The sequence below is a fragment of the Corylus avellana genome, chromosome ca7 (assembly GCF_901000735.1).
Source record: "Corylus avellana chromosome ca7, CavTom2PMs-1.0".
Lineage (NCBI taxonomy): Eukaryota > Viridiplantae > Streptophyta > Magnoliopsida > Fagales > Betulaceae > Corylus > Corylus avellana.
In genome coordinates, this window is record NC_081547.1 from 17585370 (window position 1) to 17612361 (window position 26992).

At 37.6% G+C, this 26992-nt stretch overlaps 2 protein-coding genes across 2 annotated transcripts; one reads left to right on the forward strand and one right to left on the reverse strand.

Moving 5' to 3' along the window:
• Nucleotides 1-22192: 22192 nt before the first annotated feature.
• Nucleotides 22193-22959, forward strand: LOC132187307 (small ribosomal subunit protein uS17c). Its single transcript, XM_059601582.1, has one exon. It carries the CDS (start codon nucleotides 22306-22308, stop codon nucleotides 22783-22785), a length of 480 nt encoding a protein of 159 aa, XP_059457565.1. The 5' UTR covers nucleotides 22193-22305; the 3' UTR covers nucleotides 22786-22959.
• A 2351-nt stretch (nucleotides 22960-25310) lies between these two features.
• On the reverse strand, nucleotides 25311-26856 carry LOC132187495 (homeobox-leucine zipper protein GLABRA 2-like). Its single transcript, XM_059601823.1, has 4 exons — nucleotides 26652-26856; nucleotides 26270-26541; nucleotides 26084-26170; nucleotides 25311-25997 (listed from the first exon to the last, which is right to left on the reverse strand). The coding sequence occupies exons 1-4, from the start codon at nucleotides 26845-26847 to the stop codon at nucleotides 25617-25619; spliced, it is 936 nt and encodes a 311-aa protein (XP_059457806.1). The 5' UTR covers nucleotides 26848-26856; the 3' UTR covers nucleotides 25311-25616.
• Nucleotides 26857-26992: the final 136 nt, after the last annotated feature.

Here is a 26992-nt window from a genome sequence, read left to right on the forward strand (position 1 = left end):
GACAACACCTCATTTGCTTACCCCAAAAACAGATGTTTACTTCTGCATATAAACAAGAGCTCATCTCATACTCGACTGTGAGATTTTACTTACTAGGTCTTAGATTTACACCATATTTGCGGCTTGTTAGGTTATCTGTTTTAAGAGGACTTTTAAAAGGAAGAAACCAGTAGTTTATTTTGCTTATACCAGGTTTGATTAGAATAATTGTATCTCGATTAGTATCTCACAATCTATGATAATAGTAATATATGCATATCTTGTGATTTTTAGATATCTTAGATCTGTCATTTTCACCTTCCATTACATTTACTATGAGTATGCTTCAAGGGTGATCACTTCAGTTAGTTATCAGTTAACTGAATTGGAGGGATAGCCAATAACCTTACAAAATGGTCAATGCTAGTTTTAGGGGGGTTATAGGAAATAAGCTGAGGGACGCAAGGGTGTGGGGTATTTACAGTTGTTAAAAAGCTGGGGATAAGATTGAGCTGCTTTTTCAAGCTTCTGCACAATTAAACGTTCGGTGTACTATTACTCAACGGTTTTAAGGTTGGAGGTGGAACGTTCAGTGGTCCATGCTCGAACGTTTGGGAATGTTAAGATCAAACATTTGTTTCTCATGCTCGAATGTTCTACACTAGATTTTGGCTCGAACATTAGGGTCACAAGGCTTCAAACGTTCCGTCAAAAGGTTAAAGGTCAAAATTCTTATTCCACTGAACCTCAATGAACTTGGTGAACCTGTTTACCCCTCTCGAGCTAAATCTCAACCTTAGTGAACATTTGGGGTACTACAAGTTGTAATATTTGATATTTGACTTGGTGATCGGTCTTTGACCGAAATACTCGTTGTTGTCTTTCTTTCTGTTAAGTTATGTTATGATGCTTTAGTTTTTTCCTAGCTACTTTGTAACGTGATTTAGTGATGGCTGCTATCTTATGATGTAAGTGACTTTCTCTTCCGTTGTTTAGCGCTCTAATTAGAGGGTCCTAACAATCAATTTGGCTTATTTCCATGGTAAATAATTCAGAGGAGACAATCCTAGCTAATTACTAGTTAATTAATTCTATGACATTATGAGAAACTACCTTGACTCTAAAGGTCAATGTAAAGGAAAGGTAATTGATTACAAGTAGAGCTTCAAATTTTATTTTTTTTTTGTCATTTGGAATTCGAGGTCTATTATATATTTTGATGGGTATCTTGGAAATTGAAATTGATTTGGAGTTTTTGGTTTAGACGTATATGTTTGAGTGAATATCTAACATAATCGATGCTTGTGTCTAAATTTTTTTTGTAAAAATGGGTCTCTATTTATGATTATTTGTGAAAGTTGTTTTTGTAGTTTCCTTAGAGGGGCTAGGTCTGACTACAAAGTTGTGTACCTTATTTTACATTAGAGTTGTTGAACTTTTTGATGGCCTTTGTGAAAAGATGCAAGATGCTGGTGCGTTTTTTGGTCCAAGGATTTGCTACCTCAGCAATTTTCTTCATGGCTGACTTCCCTATATAGTTAGAGAGTTCCTACAAGACACAAACAGTATCAAAAGGTCTCCGACCAAGGGCTAAAGACTTTCCGATGCTTAAGTTAACATTTTTTTTTTTGTAGGCAAGAATGATAATAGGGGATTAGCCTCTAGGTTTTAGCGAACCAATGTGTGTATATAGGAGAGAGAGAGAGATATGGGAGACATGAGAGATTTTTTTGGAGGAGTCTCTTGCAAAGAGAGGGATGTAAGAGAGGCATAAGGGGGGAGGAGGGTAGAGGAAGAGAGTGAGTCTCTTTCTTCCTGGTCTTTGATAGAGAAATGTGAGAGGGGGGGAGGAAGAAGGAGAGAAAAAGATCCCTCTCTCCTTCCCCTTTTTCCCTTTTATTCCCATGTGTAAAGTAACATGTGCATGTGTCATTAGGTGATGGCATTTTATAAATAAGTGGGGCCCATGGTGAGATATTTTCTCCACAATAGCTTCCCTTAATAATTCCCTATATTCTTAAAAGATTAATTTTTAATGATAATTTATTTTTTCTATTCATTTATTTTGTACATCTATGGTCATTTTAGCTTCTACCACCTTCCCCTTCCTGTTCCCCTGTATCTTGCTTAGACCAAAAAAAAAAGCAAAACAAAAATGCTCCATCCATCATCTTTAATAGTAATCTACTGCGAAAACCATGGTCTTTCCAGCCATGGTTTTTTTTCTTAAGCTCCAACCATCATTTTTTTTTCTTAAGCTCTAGCCATGGCCTTCCTAGTTTCCAGCCATCATCAATTGCTCATCAAACCCCTTGATGGAGGCCATCGTATAGTCCGGAACTCCCAACGAGACATCATGGTAGAAAATATGGAACCCTTTTCATCAGAGTCCATCCTAGAGAGATCGTTTGTGGGGATGAGATGGGGTCCAGGTTGAGAATTGGGTTTGAGGCCGGAGAGGGTCTTGGGGAGGTGAACGACAAAGCGGGGAATGGTGGATGTCGAAGTCGACCTTCAAAGATGAGTGGCTTCATCACTTCTTGTCCAACTGTGATTTGTAACAGGACAATGCGCCAAAGACGAACTACACTGCTCCAAAGAGCTTCAGCACAACCACCGTTAAGCAACACTCCGGAACCAACGAATAGCTTAGAGACCAAGAAGGCAGCTACAGTGGAACAAGAATCTTCGTTCAGAAACGTGAGAGGGAGAGAACTTGATTGTTTGGAATATAATAATCCATTTGGATCGCTACAGTGCAACCCAAAGATTTAGCAAAATTTAAGGAATTTGCTGTGGGTGATTTTTTGTGACTTTCTTGATATTTTCCCTAAATTTAGGGAAAAGAAACACTTATAAAGGAGTTGCTAAGAATGCTCTACGTTGACTCATTTTCTTTATGGGGTACACATGTTTTTAAAGTATGTTTAGCTCTGTGTCTTTATTTTGTAGGTAGATTCAACCGTGCAAGATGGATCAAACCTCACAACAAGTATGTGTTGCTTTATAATGGCTTGGGTTAATAAGTTCAAACATCAATCCTGATAGCATCCAATATGGTTTGTGCTTAGGTGGTGGTCATGGTGGTCTACTAAGATTAGTATTTGCTTAAAAAAAGTTATTTGCTTCCTTCTATGGGTGGTCGTAGGCCGAAAAACATCTTCCCTACTGATGTGGTATTTTTGTGACCAAAAATATCAATAATTAAAATAACCACTCGCAATAGGACGAATCCTGTAGGATAGGGCTATATTGAGAGTGTCGAACCTCAAGGACTGCAGGGGTTTTATTATCAAAATTCGGAAGATTAAAATTTACTTAATTAAAAAGAGAATTTATTTGATTTTCTTTAAAACTTAAAGTGCATGAAAATAAAAGAGATTTAAAATAAGAGAGAGAGTGTAGGGTATTGACTTCACCTCTATCTGCACAACAATGGCTAATCATAATTAATCCCAGAAATTCATTCTATGCATGTTATAAATAAACAAGAAACTACCTTATTAAAGAATAAGCATAATCTATCTTCGGTTGGCATGGATCGTCCACCTAACCACTAAGATGCGCTACGACCTGTCTTCCCTAAGTATAAATTATCAAATTCTTTAACAAGATATATACAATCAATGAATAAGTGTAACTCATCTTCGGTTGGCACGCATTGTCTACCTAAATTACACTAAACTAGGGTGTAATACAATCCATCTTCCCTAGACATGGCCTATCAAATCCTATTGATCATATGTCTATTAAACCCATTGTATAACCATCATTCTCATAATCACAGAAAACAAGAATGATTTGAGATCAACAAAAGTAAAATGCTTTCTAAGACAAGAGAAGAATTTCACAAATATTGATTTTGGAATTTAAGAACAATTGCATTTAATATGAAGAACAGAAATCAATTGTAGCAATCCTCATAGTTTTACAATCAACATGCATAAATTAAAAATCTAGAAATTAAATACAATCAAACCATTGTGCTTGGATAGGGTTACATCAACACCCCACGAAGGGGTTTAGCCGCTTATGATCTTCTAAGCTCCAAAGACAAATTTATGATTTCTAGCTCTAGGAAGCGGTGTATCTGTTTACAATGTTTAGAGTCCTATTTATAGAGATTAGGAAAATCCTAAAAACCCTAGAAACCGTCAGAAAACCGGAGGTCAGTCTCCCAGTCCAATTGGGAGACTAAAAACCAAATCCACACTGGAAAAGGATTGCTGCCGTGCAATACACGCCCGAGTGCACTCAATCCGAAGTTTTGTGTGCTCGAGCGTAGTGCGCTCGAGCCTAGCTGTTATGTGCACGAGCGCAGGCATGAGCTCGATCCCTGGCCGTAGATGCTCGATAGTAGGTGCGCTCGAGCTCAGGAATAGCTGCGCTCGATCCTAGATCCAGAATGCCCAGCTTTTTGCCCTTTTAAGCCCAATTTTCAATGGTTTGTCAAATAAGACCTGAAACACAAAAACAAAACAAAATGAAACAAATAACAATGCTAAGGAATTAACATATGTAAATTTAAGGGGCTTGAATGTGCAACATGTGGCGCTTATCACACCCCCAAACTTACATATTGCTAGTCCCTTAGCAATACAAAACAGAAAATAAACTGAAAAACAAAAAGATAAGCCCATCTTTCATGAGATGTACGATTGCATTTAGCGTATGCAACAAGCTTTTTAAACCCCTAGGCATTCCCTAGAAGAGGAGTGAAGTCTAGTGAGGGTTTTCCAGGAATGATACCCACAAACATTGTCATCATTATGTCATTCGAAAGGATAAAGCATCACAAAGATAATGGTTCTCATTCATTAGCAAGCTTAAAATTATAAACTCCATCTTCAAAATTCCAAAGAATTTACAAGTCAAATCACTTACAAATGGCAGATTGAGATACACAAATTTCAATTAGTGCAAAGTGAACTAACACATAGTCATGAGGCTTCAAAATAATTCCAATATGAATGAATCACCATCTCAGAATTTATTGGACTTCATATCAAATGAAATAACCAAGGTATACTTTCTTTTTCTTTTTTTTTGTAGGCTTTGCAATGCTTAGCTCCTTTAAGCTTTCTAGTTGACCCATGTATCGAGTGTTAAGCCAATGTCTCCCAAACCAAATGGCTTTAGGGCACTAGGTGTAAAGACACCCCTAAGGACTTACTAACTCGAGTCAAAAAGGCTACGAAGCTAAGCTAGCAATTTTATTAATCAACCCAAAAATTTCACTTTTTGACGTGAACATTCACTGCTTAATGAGGCAAGAGGTCCGGTTACTCAGCAAAAAATTCAAACTTGATATTTTTTTTTCTTTTTCTTTTTTTTATTTTTTATTTTTTATTTTTTATTTTTTATTTTTTATATATAGCATGCCAAAGTTATTCATCCAATATGTCACCCAACAGAATTCAAGACATTGAAAACAAACACAATTGGTTTCAAAATTCATACCTCAAACATGTGCTAGTGTGCTCAAGATAGATTTAAATTGAAACAAAAAGCATCTCATGTTGCCAAAAGTAAGTAACAAGACTTAAAATCCCTAAGTCATATGATCATGTGTACATAACTTTAAGCCTATCAATGAAATTTAAACCAGAATCAAAGCTCAATCATATGCTTAAGAATCACATTACAACAAAAATGGACCATGTTTTATTTTTCCATACCCCCAAACTTGAATGCAAAAACACGTCCTGAAAAAGGTGATACTCCAGCCAAATACCAATCAAGTGCATACATTGTTGTAAAAATATAATCAAATAATGAAGCAACAATGGATAAAATAAACCTGGATGGAGATCATGTACCCTGGTGGAGTGAGGAGTCAAGCGTACAGGGCCTACGCTTGATCCTATGAGGTATTTCTCAATGTAAGTCTGAGTCCTGAAGGATCTTACCTCGATCCTTCAAAAGTCCAAGCAAGCTCTTCCATCCCTTCTTCTTTATGATCATGTAGCACTCCACAAGGAAGAGGATTCCTCTTAACATCCTAAAACTGCTTCTCCCAGCTAATAGGTCTTAACGCTCCCCGTGATGATGTTCAGGGTGTTTGTCCTGAACTGGTTTCACGACCAACCTCTTGTCTCTATGGGAGTTCTCAAAAACTGGGGTAGCCAGGGAATTTGCCAAAAAAAATTTCACCCCAATGAAATCCACTTCAGCAACCTTTGAATGAAATATGTCCCCTGTGGGGTTGTCATCAGGTGGTGGAGTACTTGAAGTGAGAGGCATAGGCTCCGGTAGGTTGCTCTACGATGGAACTTCAGATAGAGGATTAGGAGGTGGGTCTTCAACAGTTTCTCCAATGTCATCCAAGAAGAAACATGCATTCTGGAAGGCGTTGAAGATGTTCAATCTGATCTTCATATTCCCAAAAGAGATCTTCATTACTCCGGTCTGGCAATTGATGCATGCATTGGCTGTGGCAAGGAAAGAACGCCCAAGGATGACTGGAATCCGCTTCTCTGGATTTAAGACCGGTTATGTGTCTAAAACTATAAAGTCAACTAGATAGTAGAACTTGTCCACCTTGATAATGACATCTTCCACAATCCCACTGGGTTTCTTGATCGAGCGGTCAGCCAATTGCAAGACAGTACTTGTCGGTTTCAATTCCCCTAAGCCCAGTTTCTAATATACTGAGTATGGAAACAGATTAACACCAGCTCCTAAGTCGAGGAGAGCTCTCTCAATCTCAGTGTTTTCGAAGACGCACGAAATTGTAGGTGCTCCAGGGTCTTTGAACTTTGGAGTGTTATGCTGAATCAGAGAGCTTACTTGCTCGGTGAGAATGACCTTCTTGGGAAGGTGCTTCTGATTCTTCCTCTTTTGAGTGCACAAGTCCTTGAGAAATTTTGCGTAGGCTGGAATTTGCTTGATGGTCTCAAGGAGTGGGATATTGATTTGAACCTGCTTGAAGGTTTTCATCATGTCTTGTATCTTCTCTCCTTGTTTCCCGAAGTGGGAAGGTGCCTTAAGCCACTCTGGGAATGGGACCATAGGCTCATATGGTACCTCAGGAATGGGGGCAAATGATGAAGATGCCTCAATGTGTACTTGTTTACCCTTGTCCTGATGCAGATTTTGTGGGGCCTCAATTTTCTCATCCTTCTTTTCTTCCACATGATTGTCAACCAGTCTGCCGCTTCGCAATATGGTGACAGCTTGAACTTGCTCCAAATGAGGCGTGCTTTCTTCTACCATGTATAGTCCCCTAAGGTTGGTCGCTGGCTGACTTGGAAGCCTTCCTTCATCCCTCGTGTTGAGGGCATTGGCAAGCTGTCCTACTTGAGCTTCTAGCTTGGCAATGGATTGAGAATGTGAGTTTACTATTTCCTCTTGAAATTTGACCGTCTGCTTTATCTCGCCCGCCAACTCACTCATCATTTTTAGCATCTGATCCTCAAAATTAGAATCTGAGGGAGGTGGTGCGGCCTGGTATGTTGTTGTGGAGGCCGGTAAGTGGAATGAAGTTGGTAGGGTTGCCTGTTGGATTGAGCTTGATTGTGTGGCCCTGGGGCTGAGTTGCCCGAATTTGGATTCTTCCATGAGAAATTTGGATGATTTCTCCACCCGAGGTTGTAGGTATTAGAGTACAGATCATTACCCAGTCTGAAGAAAGCTGCATTAACCTGCTCATTAGCAACATCAGTTTAATTTCCAGCAAGAGGGCAGTTATTCACATGATGCATAGGACTTGAATAAAATGAGCAAGATTCATGTGGTGTGTCCATGTGGACAATATTAGGAGCAAAACCAGCAGTCATCAAAACTTGATCTAGCTTCTTGGTGATAGCCTCAACCACTTGGTTGGCCATGTTTGGGGAATGGCCTGCTTCATACAAACTCTCTGTCTTGAGTGCTTTAGGTGCTGATGCCCTTCATCTGGTAGAAACCTGCTGAAGAGAATTGCTACTCAAATTTTCAAACATAGACCATGCTTCATCTTCACTTTTTAACATGAATGTTCCTCCACATGATGCATCCACCGTTTTTCTATTGGACTCGATCAAGCCGTCATAGAAACACTACACTAGCTGCCATTTCGGGATAGCGTGGTGTGGACATGATCTAAGCAAGCTCTGCAGCCTATCCCAAGTCTCATGGAAGTCTTCTCCCCCATATTGGGAGAAGGTAGTGATAGCTCTCCTAATGTCATTGGTCATTCCTATGGGAAAATACTTCTTAAGAAATTCTTGCTGCAATTGAGCCCAAGAAGTGATAGAGTTGGGTATTAAGGACTGGAACCAATGTTTGGCTTTTTCCTTGAGGGAGAAAGGAAAAAGACGCATCCTTAGGGCATCCTTAGTGAATCCATTCATTTTAGTGGTATCACAAATTGCTTTAAAATCATTGAGGAAGTCATAAGGATTTTCAGTGCTAAGCCCTAGGAAAGAAGGTAAACTTCGTATAGTGTTGGGCTTCATTTCATAATGGGTTACCGTAATTTCCAGCAGCCGGAGACATGTGGGAGTAGTGTAAGTGGTAAGAAGATAATGATCTTGCAAAGTTACGTGGTTACCGTCTCCTATGATCTCAGTGGAATGCTCTTCTAGCAAATTAGGGGTCTTTTGGGATCTAATTTGTCTAAGAGTGCATTCAATTTCAAAGTTGCAAGAAATTAATGGAAAAGACAAAGAACAGCGACCGACCATAAACAAAACAGAAAGAAAAGAAAAACTAAGCTAAAACAGAAAAGTAAAGCTCACAAACGACCCTAAGATGCGTTGGGATTTTGGATCCAGGCTGCTGCTGGTGCACTCGATCGCATGGCAGGGTACGCTCGAGCATACTGCCGCAGATGGGTGCAAACGTAGGATGGGAGGGCTCGAGCGCTGCTGGCTCGATTCCTGCTGAATTGCTTCTGTGCGCTCGATCGCACGTGACCTGCGCTCGATCGCAGTCACAGAGAAGGCAGCTACAGACCTGTTTGTAAATTCTAAAATAAAATAAAAACAAAACACAAAACATAATTAAAGTTAGCAACTTAAAGCAGAAAAATAATTTATTAAGCTAAAATCGATCCTTAAATTTAGATAATGAAACCGTTAAGCAGTCCCCGGCAACGGCACCAAAAATTGATGTGGTATTTTTGTGACCAAAAATATTAATAATAAAAATAACCACTCGCAATAGGACGAATCCCGTAGGATAGGGCTATATTGAGGGTGTCGAACCTCAAGGACTACAAGGGTTTTATTATCAAAATTCGAAAGATTAAAATTAATTTAATTAAAAAGAGAATTGATTTGATTTTCTTTAAAACTTAAGGTGCATGAAAATAAAAGAGATTTAAAATAAGAGAGGAAAGTGTAGGGTATTGACTTCACCTCTATCTACACAACAATGGCTAATCATAATTAATCCCAGAAATTCATTCTATGCATGTTATAAATAAACAAGAAACTACCTTATTAAAGAATAAGCATGATCTATCTTCGATTGGCACGGATCGTCCATCTAACCACTAAGATGCGGTACGAACCCGTCTTCCCTAGGTATAAATTATCAAATTCTTTAACAGGATACATACAATCAATGAATAAGTGTAACCCATCTTCGGTTGGCACGGATTGTCTACCTAAATTACACTAATCTAGAGTGTAGTACAATCCGTCTTCCCTAAGCATGGCCTATCAAATCTTATTGATCATATGTTAATTAAACCCATTGTATAACCATTATTCTCATAATCATAGAAAACAAGAATGATTTGAGATCAACAAAAGTAAAATACTTTCTTAGACAAGAGAAGAATTTCACAAATATTGATTTTGGAATTTAAGAACAATTGCATTTAAAATGAAGAACAGAAATCAATTGTAGCAATCCTCATAGTTATACAATCAACATGCAAAAATTAAAAATCTAGAAATTAAATACAATCAAACCATTGTGCTTGGATAGGGTTACATCAACACCCCATGAAGGGGTTTAGTCGCTCATGATCTTCTAAGCTCCAAAGACAAATTTCTGATTTCTAGCTCTAGGAAGCGGTGTATCTGTTTACAATGTTTAGAGCCCTGTTTATAGGGATTAGAAAAACCCTAAAAACCCTAGAAACTGAAAGAAAACCGGAGGTCAGTCTCCCAGTCCAATTGGGAGACTGAAAACCAAATCCACGCTGGAAAAGGATTGCTGCCGTGCAATACACGCCCGAGTGCGCTCGATCCAAAGTTTTGTATACTCGAGCCTAGCTGTTATGCACACGAGCGCAGGCATGCGCTCGATCCCTGGCCGCAGACGCTCGATCCTAGATCCAGAATGCCTAGCCTTTTGCCCTTTTAAGCCCAATTTTCAATGGTTTGTCAAATAAGACCTAAAACACAAAAACAAAACAAAATCAAACAAATAACAATGCTAAGGAATTAACATATGCAAATTAAGGGGCTTAAATGTGCAGTATTTGGCACTTATCACCTACAATAAGATGACAATTATTGCCATTACTATGACATCTAGAATGCTATGACAACTAGAATCCCAAGCACCATAAACCACAATGGCCAAAATGGGGGTGGCCAACCACCCCCATTGGGCACAAAGGGGTAACTTCGAGCTACCACTCAATTGTTTTTAATTATTTTTAATTATTTTTAATTATTTTTTAGTTATTTCTATTTTTATTCATTTTTTAAAAAAGAAATTAATTTTTTAGTAGGGCATATGACACATGGCACGTTGTGGTTGGTTTGACATGGACCACCGTGAGTTTCATTGAAGGAATGTAGACGGAGGTACTAGCTCCGTATTTACCGATAACAAAGGTATCCTCTATGATACAAAACGAAACCTAGGTGAAAAAAATTAAAGCGGTTAAAACTCAGGTATTAAAAAGGCAGTTAGCCCAAAAAAAAAAAAAAAACTAGCATATGGGACATGCGTCACATTCTTAGCTATAGTGACGTGGAGATCCGCTAGTTTTGTGGATGAAATATAGATGGAGGTACTATATATGTACTTACCCATAGGAAATGTACTATCTACAATACAAAACGAAACCTAAGTAAAAAAAAAATCATTAAAACACAAGTACCTGAAGGGCCAAAAAATTCTAAGGGTTAAATGCAATTTTGGTACCTGTAGTTAGGGCCAAAATCAAACGGACCCTTAGGTTTCAAAAAGTGTCCCAACTGGTACCTGTGATTATTGAAAATACACACTTGATACTTCCATCCATATTTCATCCAAATATTTAACAGATCTCCACATCAGCACACGTAAAATAGTGACACCTGTCCATAATGCCATATACTGATGCCAAATCAACAGACTAGATGATGTTGCATTATATCATAGGTGGTACCTATGCTTTTGGTGCCACATATGCTACAAAAAAAAAATGGCAACTACAGTTAAAAAAATAAAATAAAATTTTTAAACTTAAAAATTGAAAAACGAGTAGCCTTCGTTGTTTTCACCTATACCCAATTCGACCCTTAGGTTTCTTGATACATCGGCTGCTTGACCCTTAGGGTTTGCAATGCACACACCATCGTTTCTTGGTACACCGGCTGTCGTCTATTGATTCGTCTAGAACAAAAGTTCTGAACCAAGGATTTCTTATTCAATTGTTGTTATTCGAACAAAGACCGAATATTTTGGCTGTTTCTGGTACTCTGCACTCCTTATGGCGGAGTCTAAAAGTGAAGAAAGGAGAAGTACTCACAGATGCCGATACCAGACTCAGCCAAAGCGCCTCACAGTCATGCACTTGTTTCATTATTCAATTTTTTTTTTTTTTTACTAAGCAAGAGAGAGAACCTATAAATATGTTACTTTTGAAAAAGATGTTGTTTTTGAAAACAGAGTTTGCCTTTGGAAAAATATTTTTCCTTGGGGAAAAGATTGAGATTTTGATGAAAAAATTGTCGTGTAAGGCTTTGGGTTTCATAGTGGTTGTCGGTTGTAGAGAGAGTTCTTATTTACTCTTGTAGGTACCTTAATCCACATATCGTTGTTGATGGCTTTAATTTGTGGTCCTTCCAAAATGATATATTTTACGAGTAGTTGGGTGGATGCTGATAAGTGCTAAAATATACATATTTTAGCCCCTTAATTTATACGTGTCAATCTCTTAGTCATGCTATTTTATGTTGTTTTACTTCCTTTTTGTGTTTTTGTCTGTTTTCAGGTATTTTAAGGAAAAGGAAGTGTTTTTGGAAGTTTTGAGCATAAAGGACCAAATTTGGGAAAAGCTGGAGTTCGGATCGAGCGCACCACACCTAGGCTCGAGCGCAGCAGAGGAACGATCGAGTGCAAGGCATGGCGATCGAGCGCATTCGGGCGACCCAGATACGGAAAGACTTATTTTCCACTTAAAATTAGGTTTTCCCAACCCTAATTGGACTAGGGTTTTGTTCTCCGATTTTATTAGGTTTTCTAAGGTTTCTAGGTCTTTCTAAAGCCTATAAATAGACCTCTAAGCCTCTTAAAAAATGCACAATTCCAGATAAGAGAATTTGGAGGCTACTTCAAGAAGCGTTTTTTGGCTTCTTCTCTCCCTTTTATTATTAGTTTTAGTTTCATTATGTGTAACTAAACTTATTGTTAAGGCTAGATTGAAGCCCTAATCATGTCTTTTTAATTTAATATTAGTGGCTTTGTTTCAATCATTGTGGTTTAATTTAATTGATTATATCTATGCGATTGAATTCCTCATATTTTATGGTATGGATTTGTTAATTAAGTTAATTTAGATGACTGAATCTTGGGCTTAATAAAGTGACAAAAGAACCTCACTATGGGTTCTTGGCTTAATCAACATGGGAATTAGGAGTAGATACCATGCCCTAGGACTCATGTGTTTGTCGATCTCCATAGAATTATGTTTCCCTAAAGAATAACTTAGTAGATACCATGCTAAATCCTTCAGGGAAGAAACGAATTAGAGTAGATACCATCTCTAATTCATTGCTTAGGGAGATCAATAGCTTAAAGTGTAGATACCATGCCCTTAGGTTGACAAGCATTAAATATACAGTATGATTAGAACATTGGCCTAATATTAGCTTAATTAGTATGATTTGTGATGGATATCAAAACCTTAACTTTTTCATTATCTTTATCTATTTTCAACATTGCAAATCTGTGACAGTTTAGCAATTTAATTTAGGAAAATCAATTCTAACTAAAAACAACAATCCTCGTGGGAATGATCTTATACTTGCACACTATACTCACGTTTTGATCTCGTGCACTTGCGAGTAAAACGTACCAAGTATTTGCCTATTAATTTAGGTGGGTATTTGGCACAACAGATGCTGGATTTGGGAATAGTTTGGTGGATGGTAGTTTTAGCTGAATTTCAATTTGTTTTTTGTCCACATGCACCATTGTCTTAGAGACATTGAACGCCTATGGTCCACTACATCATGGTTAAGGCTAACATTGATATAAGTTCACTTGTTTGTATGATGGTGCATGCATGTGTTTTTTTATATTTGTTCAATGCATGTGTTTTTTATATTAGGTCATTACATGTTGGTACTAGCTAACGTAGTCGATGCGTGGTGCAGAAATGGATTCTGCTTTGGTAGACTTAGCAATTTACCATGGGGGGTCTATGTTTGGAACAAGCCTAGAATATATAGGTGGGTCTATTTTGGACATAATGGATATTGATGCAAACCGCCTTTGTTTCATGGACATTGAGAATATAGTATAGGACCATCTAGGGTACAGAGGCAATGTTGAAATGTATTACAAGTTTGATGCCGAGGGCTATGAGGGTATTTTCATGGCCTGAAAACAGATCAAGACATAATTAAAATGCTGAATTAGTTGGTGATAGAGGGGAGACATAAGTTGCACATATTTCTAGAGAATCCAGTTGATGTACCCGAACCAATTGAAGTAGTGGCTAACCAATCGCCAACTGAAGTTGAGATTAATGACTATGAGTTAAGAGAATCATTAGTGGTAGAATTTGTGGATAAAAAGAATCACAAGCAGCCCACACATCAGCCTCCACAGCATCCTCCAAAGCTGCCTCCACAAGAGCCCCATCAACGTCAACAACACGATGCCTCGCCCAATGTCCAACCTGATGGCCTTCCTCTTAGTGACTTTTAGCATACATATGATTATGAACTTGAAATTTATAATGAAAAGAGAACTGAAATATTGAAGGCTGCTAGAAAGGCTACAACAAGATGGTTTTAGCCATAGGCTGATTCATCTTCAGCACTCAAGAACATCGGGGTGTAATACCCCGACAAAACACCTGTTTTAAAAGGATCTAGATTTCTTACTTGACATGTTAATGTTTCCTTAAAAAAAAAAAAAAGCCTTAAACCAAGAGACTAAACCTCTTTCAAATAACCCAAACGCCTTTGGACTTTTAGAAGCAAAAACCCCAAAACCACACTCACTGACCGAGCACTCACCCAGGGACCACACAAGCACTCGCTCTTGGCCTAGGTGCGAGCACTCGCCCAGGGACCACACGAGTGCTCACTTAATAGTCTTCAATCCATTGGGAAAAACACAAACATACGCCTGAACCTTTTACCCATTGTGTAAATAGTACCCGAGCACTCGCTCAATAGTACCTGAGCGTTAGCTGCCATTTCTAAAAAGAAATTTTAAACTATTCTCCACTTTTCAAACCCAAAGCACACCTCCACCCTCTATATAAACCCTACTTTTCGACCCTTAGCCACATATAAACCCTCCACCTATTCCTCTTTAATTGTCCAAGAGAGTTTATACAAATTAAATCCCGTGGGTGTTTCACCTTTTTCGACAATGATTATAACACAAGCTTGTTTGTTCATACTTGGACTAAACCTAAATACATGTTAGATTTTGTTAAGATGATTTCTTTCTTGATTTAATAAGTGTTTGTAGTAAGTGCACGTGTTGATTGGGTGAGAGTATTGGAAATTTTTTTTTATGAAAATTGTTTTTGCTTCACTCAAGCTCTCTCTCCCAAGGGATTTTCGGTTTTGTCTCTATGTTTCCAATTATACTTGTGAAGCCTTTTGTTCTCAATCATACTCAATCAGGTTTATGCCTCTTCTCTTCCTTGTTGAGTTGAAATTTGGGATTCTCCTTATTTGGCTTATAGACCTTTATTGTTGAACAATTGTTTGTTGTTCTTGATCTCTCTAAATGCTTGCTTATGTGTCTCCTAGTTTGTTGGGTTTATGCTTTATTGATTAGCATTTATTGATTATGGAGTTTTGTTTTGGCTTCAAATTCTTGAGCTTGATGGGGTTTGTTTGGCTTTTAATGTTTTTGAAAACTAGAGTTTATTTTGGGGTTTTGGATTTTCATGTTTTGAAAATAAATTCTTGAATGTTTTTGTTCTCTCAACATGCTTTTAGCCTATTCTCCCCGTTTCTCAATTTGTATTTAGTCTCTGCTTTGTTGGTTGGTCTTTCTTGAAGGTGTATGTCATTTATGATTCTTTTGCATTTTGGTACACACTTTGACTGAAACTAAAATTGGTACTCTCATTCATATGATTATTACAAGTATGTTCTTGTGTTGCTTTGAAACGGGTATCTATTTTCTTGAAAAGCAAGTATGTTGTTCTTGTGTTTTTCCTCAATCTTTTTCTTTCTCTCAACAAAATTTGTGTTTTTGTTTCAAAATCTTTTTGTTGATTGTGTGTGCTTGCATATAGATTCTTGATTATGTCTTGAGTCTATCCTTATACCTTCTAGAATCCAAGTGTGCACTCTTCTCTGTTTTGGTTATCCCTTCTTGAAGGTGGTTGTTGGTTGTGTCCCTCACCTTCCTGTGCCAGGTTAAGTTGTGTTTTTTAATCTGGTTGCACTTAGGTTATCTGGAGTGTATTCTCTTAGTTCTTTATAGGAATGTCATCTTTTCCTTCCTCCCAAAGAGCAAGAGTGGATGTTGTTCCTACACCTCCTATGGCTAGTTGCATTTGCCAAGAGATTTGTGACTGGCTGTGGCTGAGCTATGTTCCTTTCCAAGAAGCGCAATCACGAAAAGGGGTAAAGGTTGTCTTGACCTTAATATTTTTGTCTACACACATGCAATCTTATGTGTTATGCTTTACCTTTGCTCAAGTGATTGCATAGTGTTGTGTCTTTGCATGCTTCTAGTTTTGTTTAACCTTCTTGCCCATTGCATGTTTGTTTTCTCATTGATGATGATGTTGAAATTTGGATAAACCTATGGTTATTCTCTTTCAAATATTTGGATCTTTGTTTTGTGTGTTTTAATGAATTGAGTACTCCTTAATTCACATGCTCATGTATTTTGGATGTACGATTGGCATTTCATTTTCTTGACTCGCACATTTGATACTCTACTTTGGATTTGTTTTTTAGGGGAATGCAGGGTTCATGGTTCATGATTGTGGATCTTCCATACCTTAACATTTGGGTTGTTTTGAAACTGCTTTTACACATGCAGAGTATCTTGATAACATGTTAATTTGATTCTTGCTTCTCCCATTACATATTCCCATAACGTGTGAAACTTGAGACAATTGTCCTTTGATTGTGTGTTGAGATAATGCAATTGTTCATTCACATATTGTGATTATGAGTTTATGGCCTATTGATGGAATGTGCTTGATATTTGCAAATGCCACGTTGGTTTTGCTCTTTTTTTTTTCTTTTTTTCATGCATCTTGACCTTGTTTGGATGACATGAATTGGGCATTTGAATGGGAGTTTCTTTGGACTTGCTTGCATTTTCATGTGTATAGTTTGAGCATATCATGATCTCATGTTGTGTTTTGTGCTCATAGTGTATTTTTTGACTTGAGCCATCTATGTTCCTACTTTGATCTTTTTGTACTCCCTTCTTTATACCTTCCGAGGATACGAGTGATGCCACTTGAATTCCTTCCCTTATCTTTTATGACAAAAATGAGGAGAATGTGGTTTGTGGAGAAACTTGTTAAGGAGAGGTTGCACATGTTAAGGGGGAGTTAACATTAGAGCCATTTTGTTATTGTTGTTTGTTCTCATTCCTCTTGTCATGTTAATTTGGGGAGAATATGTTCCATTATGAATCCCTTTGACCATTCAGACAAAAAGGGGGAGAAGTATTGTGAAGGGGGAACTTGTTTTTTTGTTGTTTTGACTCGTGACTATATAATTTGCATATAATATGGGTTGTATATATTGTTCATGAACTCTTGTGTGATATGCATATAATATGGTTTATATGTACTTCTCTTTGATTATGTTGTCTTGACTTTATGACTTGCATATAAGATGGGTTGTATGCTTCTGATAATGTTCATGTACTGTTGTGAGATATACATATAACATAGTGTATATGTGCTTCCCTTTGTTTATATTGTTTGAACTTTATGAATTGCATATAATATGGATTGTATGCCTTTTATAACGTCCATGTACTTGTTGTGCCAAATACGCACCTAAATTAATAGGCGAATACTCGGCACGTTTTACTCGCAAGTGCACAAGATCAAAACGATAGAATAGCAAGCAAATACAAGATCATTCCCACGAGCATTATGAAATTATATTTATAAAGATTTTCCTATTTAATTAACGGAATTAAACTAAATGTCACAAATTTAATTTAATAATAAAATAAAATAAAAGATTGACTAAAAATACTAAGAATAAAAAGGGTTGGGATTTGATATCCACCGCTAACCATACTCGAATAAGATAAACAATATGTCAATATTCCAATTATATCTAGATATCCAATGTTTGCCAACCTAAGGGCATGGTATATACTCCTTAAGCTATTGATTTTCATAAGCAACGAATTATGCATGGTATCTACTCTAATTATTTTCTCTCTCAAAGGATTTAGCATTACACTAAGTTGTTCTTCAAGAGAGCATAAATCTGTGGAAATCGACAGCCACACGAAACCTAGGGCATGGTATCTACTCCCAGTTCTCCATGTTGATTAACCCAAGAACCAGTAATGGGGTTCTTTTGTCACTTTATTAAGCCTTGGACTCGGTCATCCAAATTGACTTAAATAAGAAGTCCATACCATATGCATATGTTAATTAGGCACATTCATATGAGGAATTAAATAACATAGAAAATAATCAAGTTAAAGATCCAAAATATAATCATAGCAAAGGCACCAATATTGAAATCCTAAAAAGACATGACTAGGGCGTCAATCTAGCCCCTAACAAGGGTTTAGTTACACATAATGAAAATAAAACTAAAAAGGGTAAAGAAGAAACCGAAAACGCTTTTTGCTTGAGCCTCCAATTCTTCTCTCCAAGATTGAATTTCGAATTTTATTAATAGAGGGTTTATTTATAGGCTTGGGAACAATCCTAGACGTTCTAGTGTAGCCAATCAACTCACAAATCGAGTTGGAATTGGATTCTAGTCATTGAAAGTGTGTGAAACTGTGGCAAACCATGTCTCTGCCGCCTAGCGCACAAATGCGCTCGATCGTAAGGTGGTGCGCTAGATTGCATTGCTTCGATCAATCCTTCAGCTTCTATGCTCAATCCCATGCATTCCAACTTTCTTTCCAAAAATGTCCTTTAAACCTGAAACTTGCCTTAAACGAATTATTTTCTTCAAAACTCTAAAAATGCTAGAAAACATAAAACAACACAAGACATCAAATAATAAGGAAACTAAGAGATTAACATATGTGAATTAAGGGGCTAGAATGTGTAACATTCAGCATTTATCACAACCCCAAACTTACATATTGCTAGTCCATTAGCAATACAAAACAGAAACTAAACTAAAAAACTGAAAAACTGAAGATAAATCCTTCTTTCGTGGGATTTACGATTGCATTTAACGTATGCAATAAGCATTTTAAACCCCTAGGCATCCTTAGACGACAAGTGAAGTCTCGTGAGGGTTTAACAAACATTATGCAAAATTTATGTTATCCAAAAGATTAAAGTATCACTCAAACAATGATTTTTATTCATTAGCAAGCTTAAAACCACCAACTCCCACTTCACAATGAATTGGAATTCCAAAGTCTAACCACTTACAAAAGACAGGCTAAGGCATCACAAGTTCAATTTAGTGTAAAATGAACTAACACATAATTATGAGGCTTCAAATTATTTCCAATGTGCAATGACTCAATATCACAAAGTTCACTAGGATTCCCATCGAAATAAATAACCAAGGCATAACTTTCTTTTCTTTCTTTTTGGTCAGACTATGCAATGCTTAGTTCCCTTAAGCTTTCTAATTGAGCCATGTAATGAGTGTTGAGCCAATGACTCCCAAACCTGATGGTTTTAGGGTATTAGGTGTAAAGATACTCCTATGGACTTACTAACTCGAATCAAAAAGGCTACAAAACCAAACTAGCCATGACTTTAACCAAATCAAAATTTTTAACTTTTGATGTGAACACTCGGTGCTCAAGGAGGCAAGAGGTCCAGTTACTTAATGAAATTCTCACAATGCTCGATGCTCCAATTCTACTGGTAGATTACATGCCTTCCCAAATACTAACCGATATGGTGACATGCCAATGGGGGTCTTGTAAGCAGTTCAATAGGCCCATAGTGCATCATTCAATCTCAAGTACCAATCATTTATATTATTGTGCAACGTCTTCTGCAGGATGTTCTTGATTTCTCGATTGCTGATCTCCACTTGTCCACTTGTCTAGGGATGATATGGAGTGCCCACCTTATATGTGATTCCATACTTCTTTATCAAAGAAGCAAAAGGTTGATTGTTGAAGTGGCTTCCTCCATCACTAATTATTGCTCTTGGTGTCCCAAATCGAGTGAAAATATTTTCTTGCAAGAACTTCACAACAACTTGATGATCATTAGTCTTTGAGGGGACAACCTTGACCCATTTGGACACATAATCTACACCCATAAGAATATATAAATATCCGAATGAGTTAAGAAATAGGCCCTTAAAATCAATACCCCATACATCGAAGAGTTTGACCTCTTGAATGTTTTGTAATGGCATTTGATTTCTGGAGAAGATGTTCCCGGATCTTTGGCATCTGTCACAAGCACTGCAAAACCCAAAAGCATCTTTAAATATATGAGGCCAAAAGAATCCAAATTCTAGTACCTTGAGTGCCATTTTCTTGGCTCCAAAATGTCCTCCACATGCAAGTTGATGGCAATGTTGTAAGATGCTGATATGCTCTTCCTCTGGTACACATCTCCGGATGATTTGATCAGTGCAAAATTTGAATAGATAAGGTTCAACCCAGTGGTACTGTCGAGATATGGACATCAACCTCTTCCTTTCATGACTAGATATACCTGGGGGAAAGACCTTTGTAGTGATGTAGTTCACAATGTCAGCATACCAAGGTGGGTGGTCATTGACAGCAAATAGCTACTCGTCAAGAAATTGTTCGCCTAAGGGAAGTTCACTCCCTCTTCTTCATGAAGCAACCTGGATAAATGATCTGCAACCACATTCTCACTACCTCTTTTGTCCTTGATTTCTAGGTCAAATTCTTGTAACAGTAAGACCCATCTAATCAACCTAGGTTTTGCATCTTTCTTTGCAAACAGGTACCTTAGAGCAGCATGATTAGAGAAGATGATAACTTTAGATCCAATCAGATATGACCTAAACTTTTCCAATTCAAAGATGACGGCTAATAGCTCTTTTTTTGGTGGTGGAATAATTCAGTTGAGCATCATTTAAGGTCCTAGATGCATAATAAATGGCATGAGGTACCTTATCAACTCGCTGACCCAAAACAGCTCCCAAAGCAAAGTCACTAGCATCACACATAAGTTCGAACGGAAGGTTCCAATTCAGTGCCATCATTATTGGTGCAGAGGTGGGCAACTTTTTTAGTCTGTTAAACGCATCCATGCATTCATCAGTCCATAAAAACTTGACGTCTTTGGCCAACAGTACACAAAAGGGTCTAGAGATCTTGCAGAAATCTTTGATGAATCTTCTATAAAATCCGGCATGCCCTAAAAAACTTCTCACACCCCAGGCCGTCATAGATGGAAGAAGTTTAGAAATGATGTCAATTTTTGCTTTATCCACCTCAATGCCCTTACTGGAAATAACATGACCTAGCACGATGCCTTGTTATACCATAAAGTGGCATTTTTCCCAATTAAGCACTAGATTGCAGTCTTCACATCTCTTGAGGACCAGCTACAGATGGTTGAGACATTCATCGAAGTTAGAGCCAAAAACACTTAAGTCATCCATAAATACCTAGATAAATTTTTCCACCATGTATGAGAAAATGCTCATCATGCATCTTTGAAACGTGGCTAGTGCATTGCATAATTCAAATGGCATCCTTCTGTAGGAAAATGTGCCAAAGGGACACGTGAAGGTGGTCTTTTCTCTATTCTCTGGTGCTATTGCAATTTGACTATAGCCACTGTACCGATCCAGGAAGCAATAATACTTATGGTCTTCTAACCTCTCTAGCACCTGATTAATAAAGGGCAAAGGAAAGTGGTCTTTTCATGTTACCTTGTTGAGCCTTTGGTAGTCAATACATACCCTCCACCCGGTGGTCATTCTTGTAGGTACTAGCTCATCCTCTTCGTTTTTCACCACTGTGATTCTACTCTTTTTCGGCACTACTTGAACTAGATTTACCCTTTTACTGTCTGAGATGGGATAAATAATGCCAACGTCTAGCAACTTTAGAACTTCAGCCCTGACCACATCCTTCATGTGTGGGTTAAGTCTTCTTTGTGAGTCCCTGGTTGGCTTTGCTTCATTCTCAAGGAGAATTTGATGCATGCATTTGACTGGACTTGTTCCTTTAATGTCGGCAATAATCCACCCTAGCGCAATTTATGTTCTCTGAGAACCCTTAAAAGCTTTTCCTCTTCCCCCAAACTTAATTCTGAAGCAATAATCCAGGTAATGTATGATTGTCCCCCAAGTAGGCATATTTCAAATGTGTAGGTAGCTGCTTCAACTTTAAAGTTGGTGCCTAGACAATAGACGGAACACGAGTAGTTATATTTGGTATAAGATTCTCAAAAGAGGATCCATACTTACTTCCATGACATTTTTTGAAACCGATAGGCCTGTTTGATTTTGGCCCTAACCATGTGTACCAAAATTACATTTAAAGTTAACCCTATTAAAAGAAAACCTAAGAATATAAAATAAAATTATAAAAAATATAATTAAAAAAAAAAAAAAAAAGTAAGAAAAAGAAAAAGAAGCTTGCGACAAACAAATTCTGATCAAGATGTACATGATCTACTGAGTCTCCTCTCTCTCTCTCTCTCTCTCTCTCTCTTCAAACATACCAAACTCTCTCTCTCTCTCCTCTCGAACATACCAAACCCAATCCACACACAAAAGAGATAAAAACGAAAGCTCACAACTCCATTTCCTTATCCCCCCCCAAACCCATTGAAAAATGCCTCTTGCACCCTCTCTCTTGCAGTTCCCTCCCTTACAGTCCCTCAAGCTCTCCACTCCATTCCTCCATGGATCCACTTCTCTCTCCCTCCTCTCCAAACCCACTTCCTCTCTCACCCCACCAACCCTACAATCCCATACCTTCCTCCCTCCCATCAGAGCCATGAGATCACTTCAGGGTAAAGTCGTTTGTGCCACCAACGACAAGACCGTGGCTGTTGAAGTGGTTCGCCTAGCGCCTCACCCCAAGTACAAGAGGCGAGTCAGGAAGAAGAAGAAGTACCAGGCTCACGACCCAGATAACCAGTTCAAGGTTGGTGATTTGGTGCAATTGGAGAAAAGCAGACCCATTAGCAAGACCAAGACTTTTCTAGCTGTGCCGCTACTGAGTAGGAATTCGAAGAAGAAAGCTGCTGAAGAAGATGTGCCAAAGGAGCTTGGGATTCCGTTGGAGTCTCAGCAGCAACTGCAGGCTTAGAGTGAGGTCTCTATTGTTCATTTTGTGATTTCAAAACACTTTTGTGCCTACCTTTATGTGATGCTGTTCGAAATTATTGTCACTTGATGGGTATCTTCGTGTTTGCTTCAAATCTATGTAATTTGATGTTGTTCGGTAACGGGTTCGATTTATATTGGCCTGACTCTGCTTCAATTCTTGTGTTAATTTGGTGGGCTATGGTAACAATGGGTGTGAACTAAGTTATTCAAATTTATGCTTCTTCGCTCTGTCTTTGAGCTGGTATTTTTTTTCAATCACCTTATAGATGGAGGTAGCAGTGGTTTCTTGAAGAATTTGTTTACATTTTGGAGTCTTTAAATAGACATGAGATGATAAACCTAAAGTTAAAATAATAATGATAAAACTCATCCAAATCCTAAATTGATAAAATTAATATGAAAATACCCACTGATCCTTATTAAAATGAAATTCTACTCTAATACAACTTCTAAGACTATCTCACCTTATCTCCACCCGTAACGCTTTTGAATGTTAGGACTTGAGGGAGTATGGAAAATGATTCTGAGAGGATACAAGAGTGAAAGTGAGTTAATTTGAACGAATGAAGATGGATATGTGATCGTTTATGGGTGTAGATTTATCGGTTACTCCGGAATATGTTGAATTATTTGGCAATTTTGTTCCTTTGGCTTGGATTAAGCTTTTGATGAACTAAGTAGTACTATGAGAAGCTGTTACTTACTTTGCTTATGATAGGGTATTTCATCTGTCTGGATACTGTCCAGAGGAACTGCACACTGTCCAGAGGAACTGCAAAACAGATGTTTGAGAATATGTCACCTAGAGGTTCTTTATAGCAAAAAAATCTTACTTTGTTTTGGTTATGTGATTTGATTCTCAATGTTTACTAAGTTCTAATAAAGTTTACGAGATATTGTACTATAGGATGAGAAACTTATGATTCAATATCTATGACAGTCGTGCTTGCATTGGAAATGATGAAAGTCGGAGACTTTAAACATTTTATCAGGGTGTGTTTCTTAGATTTAATCAATTTGATCAGGTGCTATTCTAGGTTTGTATACTCAATTATATCATTTTTAGTTATCTTTCAAGGCTAAGTGCATCTACAACAAGTAGAAAATGCAGATCAAGATGTACGGGCATGTTAGGAAAACCGCGCGGTCATGTGATTAAACTGGGTATGTATGAATTGTTTGTCAAGGGAACTGTAACTAAAGATGAACTTCATCATTGATGTAGGCAAGAACAGTAAAATTTGGAGTTACTATATTGAGAATGGAATTTTGGAGAGTGTGCATAGTTCTGATCTTTTTCGAAAGCAAAATATGGCACTGGATGGCATCGAATAATTTGTTTCTGGTGTTGTGGGAGTGCTTAAATGTGAGCTGTGTTTGGTGACAGTTCTGAATGGGGGTGATGATAAAATTTATTGTGATAATACCCAGTGAGCCACCCATCCCAATGATAAAACTCAAGTAGAATGTTGTTCTATTTCTCCTCCTTTGTTGGGGTTGATGCCTGCATCTTCACAAAACAACATGATATTTAAGAGCCTGTCTGAGATTGCGTTTGAGAAATAAAGCTTTCAAGTTAAAAAGTGTTTTTTGGCAAAAGTTTTATTTTTTAAGCTTTTATTAAAAGTACATTTTGGTTATTTTTGGTAGAAGCCTGTTGACAATTCAAGCTCACTAAAGTTGAGACGAGTTAATGATTTTGTTGCTGTGCCGCATCATGAGATGTAGAAGTTTGCATAGCAAGAAGAATATGCCAAAGTAATTAAATAAGGGCACATACTTCATTGTATAATTCATCTAAAAGAAGGATTAGTCTAGGAATAATGCTACTATTCACACAAATTTATTACGCTCATGTCACACCAACCGACATGACGTATTGTAAGTGGCTTACAATGTCAACCACTTAAAAAAAAATAAAAGTGTAAGACACTTAAAACACGTCATGTCAACCGATGTTACATGAGTATGATAAATGAATGTAAAGCATAGTATTACTCTTAGTCTAGAGTCAATTAAACAATAGGAGTGCTACACATACTCTCAAGTGCTTACTCTTTGACGTGACAGAGAAAATCATTATTTGATACTACATGTGCTTAGGACTGTGTAGCATTTCGCATTAATAAAATTCATCTTTTTGCATTGCTACAAAATATATTTATATTGCAAATTTACCAAAAGCGCAGGGGGGCACAACCCCTAGTATAGAAGAAATATACAAGAGAACCCATAAGATATAGAAAAAGAAGAACAAAATTCAAAAAACTTAGAAAAATTAGAAAAAGGCAAAATATTACATGCTACTCTCCATGTACAAAGAGATTGTAACATCATCTTTCTCACCTCAACTATCATAGTCTTACCATCTTCAAAGTTGCTTGCATTTCTTCAAAGACATTACATTAAGCACAAAGGAGCCAACCTCCACATTTGCTACAAAAATTCTAACGGATCAATTTCATTATTTCATCCATTTCGGCCAGCAATTTAATAAAGCAGCAATTATAACAATCACAATCTGACATTGATAAATAAGAATTCTATACACAGAAAATTTCACTTTCCTAGACTTGCAAAGATTCTGAAATCACCTCTCTCCCTCACTCTCTCTTTCTATCTCAAGAAAGCCAAATGCAGTAGATATGCCTTTGCTCAGCGCCACCTTTCTAACCAAAGAACAAATGAAAACAAACTCACATCTAAAGGCTGATTTGCTAAACTAAATATTGGGAAAAGGGCAAAAAAAAAAAAAACACCCTATGAGTTTTACAATTAATTAATGTCTATCTAATTAATAAAGTTATGTGATCAACCATCCTCACACTGCAAGCTTGTCTTAATATTCCTTAAAGTACAGGATATTAGAGTGTTGACAGACTCCACAGACTCCATGGTAAGCTTAGCTGTGGGAGAGTTATTAGTTAGGATCTGGAATGCTATTGTAAGCAAAGACCCTCCCTCTGTGCTCTTCTCCTCTTGCCTAGAAGTAATCACTAGAGGCCTCGACTCCAGTCCATCTGGAAGAATCGAAAACCCCGAAGGCAATATGGCGATGTTGCTAGCGTCACATCCCGTCATCACCGACTGCATTCCGGTTATGTCCACCGGAGCATACACCACCATGGACTCGTATGCATTAGTGCAGCTATCTTGAAGTATCCACATACTGTTCTCTTTCGATTTCATCGTCTGAAATTTAGAAAAAGCCAGTGTTAGAAGTTGGAACCAGTTTAGGCTTTGTTGGATTGTGGTGAAACCAGAGTTAGAGAACTCACTTGGATGGCTACTGCATTGCCACGATCTTGCCCCTTGGCTAAGTTTGCAATGGAATGTGCAGGCCCTCCATTTGACATTATATCCCACTAGATTTACCAAAAACAAAAACCACATTACTTATTTGTCTTACTTTGATAATTATTAAGCATTGCATATATGTATAAGCTTTTGCAAAGCAGCCAAACCTCATTCCGGCGAGCTTCATCTCTTAAGAAATCGAATAGGACATGGGGAGATGCAGGCAACCATACAGAAGAAACAGCACACAAGATGACCCCAAGAGGCTCTCCAGGGTCGTTCAAGTTCTTCCTAGAAGCAACCCTTATGTCTTCCCCTGTCTTACTTGAGACCTTGGTCCAGGTATGGAAGCTTGATGCTCCAATTGCATGGCAGAAACTCTGTGTCATCCTCTGTGCCAACTTCAATATGCTTTTCCTCCCAGCCAGTGTGGCAACGCCTACAATTTTGATAAAAAGGTATGCCCTTCAAAACCCTCACAAAGTTGAAGTTTTGAACAACATATATATATATATATATATATCCAAAAACTCTGTCAGCTTGGCTTACCAGTCGAATCCTTCATGGGAACGTTGGTTGCCATGAAGAAAACAAGGCGTTCGCATTGGAGTTGCAGTGTTGCCACCCAATGCCTTGCACCGAAGGCTAGACCGCTGTTAATAATAGTGCGGTACATGGTATGAACTGTGGTTTTCTGGCATTCCAAGTGTTCTACCCAAATCACCTGACAAAACAATGAACCCATCAGATGATTTTTTTTTATTTTTTTCTTAATAATTTTATGTTTATGATTTACCAAGTGTTCAATCCAAATCACCTGACAAGGAATTGACCATTCATTATTAGAATTTTTTTTTTTTTTTTTTTTTTTTTTTAAAAAAAAAAAAAAT

Bases quoted from the DNA above. Each gene is read 5' to 3' on its own strand.
- LOC132187307 (XM_059601582.1), top strand. From the start codon at position 22,306: ATGCCTCTTGCACCCTCTCTCTTGCAGTTCCCTCCCTTACAGTCCCTC.
- LOC132187495 (XM_059601823.1), bottom strand. From the start codon at position 26,847: ATGGGTTCATTGTTTTGTCAGGTGATTTGGGTAGAACACTTGGAATGC. The intron at 26,542-26,651 runs GTAAGCCAAGCT...TCAAAATTGTAG, and splicing joins TCCCATGAAGGATTCGACTG to GCGTTGCCACACTGGCTGGG. The intron at 26,171-26,269 runs GTTTGGCTGCTT...TGGTAAATCTAG, and splicing joins ATGAAGCTCGCCGGAATGAG to TGGGATATAATGTCAAATGG.